We start from the raw sequence: 8,054 nt of genomic DNA on the forward strand, positions 1-8,054 counted from the left end.
CATACAAAAACAAGGCCATCAAAACCTGTCACCACAGAGCAAAATGTGCACGAGTGAAGTGTCATATTAAAGTGACAGTGCTTATCATGATATAAAATGTGTTTTATTGTTGCAACGACAATTTGTCTCGAGCGATGACGGCACCTGCTGTTAAAATATACGTTTCACAATACGACACATACAGACTGCTGAACACTGTTAAAAATGTCTAGTCAGTCAATTTCAGCATATCAAGTAGCTAGATTATCAATTATTTAGAAAAAAAAAATTTGCAAGTGTAATGATGGCTGTTCAAATCTGCAGCAATACGGTTAAGGAACAATTACAATCTAACTGTGGGTGAACATAACAGAATCGTTTGTTGGCCTTAATATTATTAAGTCAGATTTCTCCAATTATAATGTAAAAACTCAAAGTTATTGCATAGAAACACTTGTGTTTTCAGAAATGTGTTGTGGTGTCATAAATAGTCAACGTGTGTGTTGTTCTGTTATACAAAGCTATGTACTGTATTATGCACTCTTGCAAATCCTCTTGTGTGTGTGTGCAGTTCTTAACTCTCCCTGCCATCCTGTCACGGGCCGCTCTGTGAACCAAAGGCCTGAGGCAAAAACACCATTAAAGCTGAGCTGTCAATCAAATGATTCTACATGAACTTACATCAAATTAGCTTGTCTAACAATTTGTTCCATTATGAGAGGGGTCATGGGTTCAATCTACATCATCTCTCTTCTGTCATGCCCCGTGGGACTATGATGAATAAGAGAGATTTCACACAACTACCCAACAGCTTATCTACAACGTACTATGTTGTGTTGGACGAATGGACAAGAATATACGAGTTGGGGCACTCTTTAAACGTCTAAGGGAACCGAGATTATATATTTTATTTATTAATCCTAAACAAATCATGACCTATGTGCTCAAACAAAAAGCAGATGTGAATACTGAGCTCTGGTTGCATGAATCAGTGAGAATAAACAAAGTCGGTGTGACATGTCTTTGATATTTTTTCACTGGAATATACAATTAGACAATAAATAATATGTTGCAGAGGTGTTTCAATAATTTAAAAGCCCAGCTTTTAAAAAAAACAACAACAAAAAAACTACACCAAAATTTCACATACGGCTCAGCGAGCTCTAATGTTTACCACACAGTAAACGTTGACCCAGTTCTTCAGGTGTGGTCTCTGTAAACTGACATTGTGTTCAGGACATTTCTTGGCTCAGTTTTTTTCCCCTCCCATTATAAAAGGCCATTAAAAAAATATCATGCACTTGTTCAGTGATATCACTTTTACAATCAAACAACAGTGTAGTGTGAGCTTTGCTGTGCTTGAATGTGCAGGTTTTCATTTTGAAAATAGGTTATTACGGCTCCCCCTGACAGGATTAGTTAACTCCCCATTCAGCTTCAGCAAGATTGGATTAGATTTTTTTTGGGGGGGGGGGGGGCTGAGACTGGTTACAGGACAGTGACTGATTGGCCAGTGGACGTAAACAGAGGGTGGCATTAGAACTCCGCACCTCTCCCATTGGACGGTCAGTAGAGCTTGTGCTTTCCCATCTGCCTCCTGCTTCTCGAGGATAATCCGCTACAATACCTCCACAGATGTTTATAACAGAAGAAGAAGAGCCTGCAATGTGCAATGTTTACGTACAGTAAACACCGTAAGAGCACTGTTAAAAAACAAACAAGGCCAGAGACAGATTGATTTATTTTGAGAATGTGGTAGAGAGAGCTCAAATATTTCAAATATTTGACAGTGTGGTAAAATAGATTCTTTGGATACATTTCAGCAGAATACTGACTCACTGGAGACAAATGGTTGCAAACAAGTCTTAATATATAAAAGGTTTGTTAAGCTGGATATAATAGAGCAGTAAATGGGCCCATGGAGAATGATCCAAAGTATCATACATCAGTTTCTCCACAAGGGGGTGTATAACATTGGAGTATAGCCCTGCATTTTACAGTGAATGTCTAAAAAGCTGTTTTACATAAAGCATAATAAAACTTGATGTTTCACGACAAATGACTTATGTTAAGATGTATAAACTTGTAGTAGAAACTGGTACAGGTATAGAGCATAGATGCACTGTAGCTGTTTATAAAGGAGATAACAATGCACCACACCAATAACAAATAATATATAATATATAGTAGTAGGTAATAAGGTCCTGAAAATGTCTCCTCTAAGATTCTGAGAAACCTGGAAACTGACTCCCTCCAGTACAAGATAAAGTCTGAGATAAAGTCAAGTTGGTGGCTCAGTGTGGGGAATATTAAGTATGTCTGGGCTTTTTATTAACCAGTCAGTGCCTTAAGAGCGGATTCCCAGAGCGACTGCTCACTGTAACATACATAATGCTCAACTAGAAGCCCTCGATATGATCTTTTAACAGAAAGTAAACCACTTTAACAACCAAAATTAACTCCAGCTCTGAAGAAGGAAAAAAAGAAAAAGAAAAGCAGATTTTTGTTTAATAAAATGACATTTTTAATTTGTTTGTACGACATGAAAACACGTGAGGACATACAGTGCATGTAGTGGAATAATTATATCATGAAATGAAACATTTATATATTATGATTCGGAACGTAAAAAAATAAAGATTCTATTGTTGATGGAAAATCCTCCTACAATCACATGAATAATATGTGCATACACATTCTATTTTTTTTACAGATATAATTGAGATCATTGAGCACAACTTGATGTACAAATATACTATGAAACCATTTTTACATCAACCACCTCAGACAAATCTGTGTCTGTATATGTGTGTGTGACAGACACTACAATGCTGGGAGGGGAACAAGACAATATTTTTTAACTTAATGAAGAAAATAACAGGAAGTGTTAGTGTAAATGTATCAAAATATATGATTTAAGGATGGAATAAGTCGGAGTCTAAAAGGATACATCCGATATTGTACAGTAATCTTGCATACCAGTGCACACCAGCTGTCTGTGTCTGCCTCTCTTTCATCCTCAGAGGTTCACTCAGATTGTCCTGTTTGTTCAGAGAATCATTATTACCATATACGCCTGCTTCATCCGCCACGACCAATTGAAATTGAGTCTCGGTGCGAGCTTTTTCGCTGTCAGTCGCCGGCCGTTCTTCTGCCGTCTCCCCCAGCAGCAGCTGGTTGAACGAAGAGACGAGTCGAACAGGTCCAAATGCCCAGTGAGCGAGTCTGTGGTGTTCCAGCAGCGCGTAGCTGGATGCGAGCACTCCATCAACAAAGAGTGTTCCAGCTTCTGTCAAAGGCGCGTACACTCCTATACTGTCCTCTACGGACACAGACACGATTCGAGACGGACGCACGCGGCCGCCTGCAGTGTGGATGAGAACGCACGCTCCTGCTTTGGCTCTTTTGGCAAACTGAGCCTGGTACTCACTGCTGTCAAGTCTGCAGTGGTTGGCTAAAAAGACCAAGTGATGTGGCGTGAGAGCCAATCTGTGTCCATCTTCAGTCTCCAGAGACAGAAAAGTAGACCGGCTTTCTTGGTCTCGGTGCAGAAACAAGATGACTTGGCTAAACACTATTTGGCCCGTCCCCGACAGTGCCATGACTCTGTCCCCAGGAGCCAGAGATGACAGAGTCTTCTGTTTGCCTCCAGCTACAGTCACCCGGGCCCAGCCTGGGAAACAGCCACCTTTTTCCACTGTAACAGAGTGATCTGTGGAGAGGTCAGCAGAAAAGACAAAAAAAAACATGATGAAATGTCCTGATACAACAATTAACAGCATGGCCCTCCTGTAAAAACTCACCAGCTTTGACTGAGCAGTGGATATGATATTTGGACTCATAGTGGACCCAGTCAAAGCCAGCCTCCACGGCCAGCTGAGCGAGGAGACCATACTTTTCCGTCTCTCTGTCATCAGTGGTTATGTCCACAGCTCGGCCTTCATAGTGCAGAGAGCCGGGAGGATGGTGACCGTCTTCATCCCAGGCCTCTGTCACACGCAGGTGAACCCCAGGCCACTGGTTCATCACTGCTATAGCCAGCCTGTTCAAACAGTCCTTGCATCGCTAGGACACAATGAGACAATAGGAAGACTTTTCGTTAGGGACATGTTGTGTATATAATATATATATAATATATAAAGGACAAGAAGATGCTGCAGATAATAATCATAAAATGTAAACATTATAAAGGTTTACGCTTTACAGTTAAGTTAAAAAGAAGTTGCTGAAGATTTTTAGTTTTAAAGAAAACTGCAAATGGTTACAGATAAGACCCCTTCATTCAGATTCATGATACCACATGTCAAAACAGTTAAAGGTGCATTATGTAATAAATCTAAAGCAACTGGCCATAAAATCCTCCTAATATGTCACAGAGACTCAGGAATAATGTTCATATAACAAACTGAACTCACCAACAACAACAGTACAGACAAAATATTTGCATTGAAAAAAATATTTTGCAGACTGCAAATCATGTTTATGTTTTGAAACCATGTTTTGGCATGTGGCGCCACCTACCGCCGTCTATCAATCATTGCAGTCAGTGGAGTCTCAGCTACTGAGCAACCACGGGTTGCCAGTTACGTCAAAAAATGAAACCTAAAAGACCTCGGTATTTTGAATTTGAATGTAGTAACCGTTTTTGGCCACATTCTTACATATGGCACCTTTAAATATTTTAGTAGTATTTATAAAGGGCTTGGGTTCATTAAAAGTAATGTCCAGTCTAGTGTTTGTAATAAATATAACAGCAATATCATCCTTTATGTGTATTCAAATCTAATTGGTCCACATATTGCTATTTAAATGTAATTTATACCCTATTAAGGTAGAAGTAGAGAGTTGAGTTGGCTTATTTCAGAGGTGCTGTATAGTGTGCATTGTACTTTGGATCTGTTTTATTATTAATAAATTAAAACATTGAAGATCCTCTGGTTACTTATGAGACATTTTAGTTACTTTAGTCTGCAGCGTGTGCAATGTACAGTGAAAGGCATGTCTCGACCAACCTCAAGTAGGAGTGACATACACTTGTAATTATTTATTAACAGGGCCACTTGCACTCAAGAAGTCAGGAGGTATGTACAGTATGTGACTCTACAGCTCAGTACACAGACTAACATCATCACGACGGACAAAACGATGCCAGTTTTCCAGCTCTGCCTCCCTGGACGTGATTGTTTGTCTGCTGTTCCCTCACGTCCATTTCTCAACCTTGCTCAAACAACCAGAGCACAAGAAGAAAGCTACTGTAGCCAGTTTGCCACATTCCTGGCCTTTTCGACAGGCTGACAGAATAATCAAGACCATTCTCTGACTCCTCAGATTGTTCCAGGCATGAGTTTCTTGTTTTCACCCCTGAGACATTTGATCAGAAATGTGCACAGTGACTCCTCACGCCCCCACGGGCAGTAAAAAAATCACACACTGTGTCAGCTTTGTCACAAAATAGCAGGCAATAAAAAAATGAGGAGGTCAGCATCTGCAGTGATACACTCATCAGCATCTCCTGAAGTAGCAGCTCTCGTTGGCCTAGATCAGTGATTGAGTAGAGAAGGGAGTTGGGTGAGGAGGCGATGAGAGTGTGGGATGGAGAGGAGGAAAAAGTGGGGTGAGAATAAAGAAATGTAGCGCAGTGTTGAGGTTGGGACTAAAGAGAGAGGGCAGAGGGCAAGAATGTATGGGCATGGACTTGGGAATGTGACACCAAGGGTGAGAAAGCGAGAGAGACAGAAAACAAACTGGGCACATTTTCCTCGCGATGCCATTGAGGAGAGGCGTTTCATTGTCGGAATTACAATAGTCGCTTTTCCAACAGTGCCATTACTTCAGCAGGCGGGAATTTTGTATAGGCGACCCCTCTGAGTCTCCAAGTGACACACAAAGAGCGTCTTTCACATCTGGGCAACAAACAAAAAAAAAGGGGGCATATGCACACACACACACACACTCATACTGGGCATCAGAAGGGCACACACATATACAACCACAGATTTAAGAACCAGGAACACAGATTCATTATCCTAAACAACCACAGAAAGCCACAGCTTCCGCAACAGAGCAACAGCCCTGAGCGTCTAAAAAAAACCCAGTGACATTAAACACAATTTTTGTCCAAAATGTTGTTCACCTCCCTGCACTGACATCAGCTGCTATTTCCTCATGTGTGGACACCTATGCCCGAGCAACACAATCAGGAATTCAGCTTGCCTGCATATTGTTCCTGGCAGGCACAGTGAGAACCTGCCATAGGAATAGTTTTATTTCCAATAACAAAGACTTAGGTTAACGATTAAAAGGAAGTGTTCCCGAAGGAGAACTGAGTCTCTTAAGGGGGTAGTGTTGAATTACATCCTGATCTTCTTATCTCAAGAAAAGGGAGGGGCGGTTTGGTTAAAACTTACACACTCGGTGTTAAACATTTGTTTTCGTTTTCAGGGCCTGGAAAGAGCGGGCAGTGTAGGCTGCAGCAAACAATGAATGGGGTTAGAGCAAAGTTTGGTTTTGTAGGTGTCGTGCTGCATTTGCAGAGTTTAAGGTGAAATTATGTTTTGTGGTCTAGAAAAGAGAGTGAAAGACTGAGATTTGAGCCCGCTGACTGACCATACAACAGCATAATCTGGGAAGAAGTGACACAAGTGGTTCAAATCTGATGACACTTTGACCTCACCTTGGTCATGAAGCGGTCTGCATTGGTGTTCTCCTCGTCTTTGAACACAATGTCAGGGTTGTAGTTGCACACCAGTTCATTGAAGCGCTCAGAGTTGCGTGTGATCTTGCCCTCTGCTCTCCCGCTCGCCCCAAGGTTGTTTTCTGAGAAGTTGGGGAAAAACTGCTTGTAGTGCATGGGCGACAGCTTCCTGGGTCTGGGGCGGATGCCATACCCAGGGCCCGGTCCACATCCCTGAACCAGCCATATACAGGTCCAGGCAGCGAACAGGCCGGGCTGTGCCAGGCGGGCCCACCAGGACTGCTTCATTGGGGAGGGTTGGAAGGCTCCCAGGGGTCAGTGGCTCACAGTGACAGCCCAGGTCCAGGTGTGTGACAGCATGTGAATGAGGAGGAAATCTCCATCCATTCCAAATCATGGAGCATATGAGTGTTATTATTTTTTTTATCCCACGGCTATATTAAATGTTGACACGTCACTATTTGAACAGTAAAAAAAAACAAGAATCAAAAGTACAAAGGCAGATGATGTGACTCAGACTGCTGACATAAGAAGTCTGGCCCGATTGGCTGAGACCTGAGCTTCAGCCAAAAGAATCAGTGATTCAAAAAAACATGAATGACACAAACTGTCTCTGCGGGGCTTCTGTCCAAAGATCATACTTTTATGTGTGTCGTCAGCTGAAAGTCATCATCACGAGGCCACCGCAGGTACCTGCTGTCTCGGGCGCAGGTGGGCTCTCTGCCTCACTTACCGCGCGCGCGCCTCTAGTCCACGCCGTTCCAACTACTTTGAATACACTCACAATAACGTGAAGCGCGCGTCAAAGCCCCGACGACTCATTCCTTGGACGCTCCCGTGGACGCTCTCATCCTCGCTGTTTCCGCCACAGATTTCACGCGCCGATGCACTCTTTTCTTTCCCCCCCGTCTTGTTCTTCTTCTTCTCCTCTGTTGCGTCCACCGCCTCCTGTGGTGTTCCAGCGCTCCTGGCCACCTTGCACCAGCCATTGGGTCTTTTTAGTGTCCGGACAAGATTGCCCTCCCTTCCTCTGCGCGCTCGCACTGCGACAGCACACGCCTCCAAATATTCCACCTTAAAAGGGGACATAATATGCTTAGTCCACTTATGCACTGTGTCCACACCATTATATACATGTATCATATATACATATATAAACTGCTCAATTTAAAATTCTTATAAATAATAAAAAAGAGGCATTATGCTGTTCATCATTTATCATGTTTATGATTCTGATACAAAACATTTCAAACTAAAAAAAAACATGTATTTGCACTAACATGTCCTCATGTCTTTCTGCTCATCCACACACACACACACACACACACACACACACACACACACACACACACACACACACACACACACACACACAATCTGT

The 8,054-nt window shown here is 42.3% G+C and overlaps 1 protein-coding gene across 1 annotated transcript; it reads right to left on the reverse strand.

Annotated features, from left to right (window-relative positions):
• Positions 1-2,732: 2,732 nt before the first annotated feature.
• dhh (desert hedgehog signaling molecule) lies at positions 2,733-6,961 on the reverse strand (the record flags this gene model as incomplete). Its single annotated transcript, XM_083894740.1, has 3 exons — positions 2,733-3,691; positions 3,783-4,044; positions 6,653-6,961. 3 exons carry the CDS (start codon positions 6,959-6,961, stop codon positions 2,895-2,897), a joined length of 1,368 nt encoding a protein of 455 aa, XP_083750866.1. The 3' UTR covers positions 2,733-2,894.
• Positions 6,962-8,054: the final 1,093 nt, after the last annotated feature.

The sequence above is a fragment of the Microchirus variegatus genome, assembly GCF_963457635.1.
Source record: "Microchirus variegatus genome assembly, chromosome: 9".
Lineage (NCBI taxonomy): Eukaryota > Metazoa > Chordata > Actinopteri > Pleuronectiformes > Soleidae > Microchirus > Microchirus variegatus.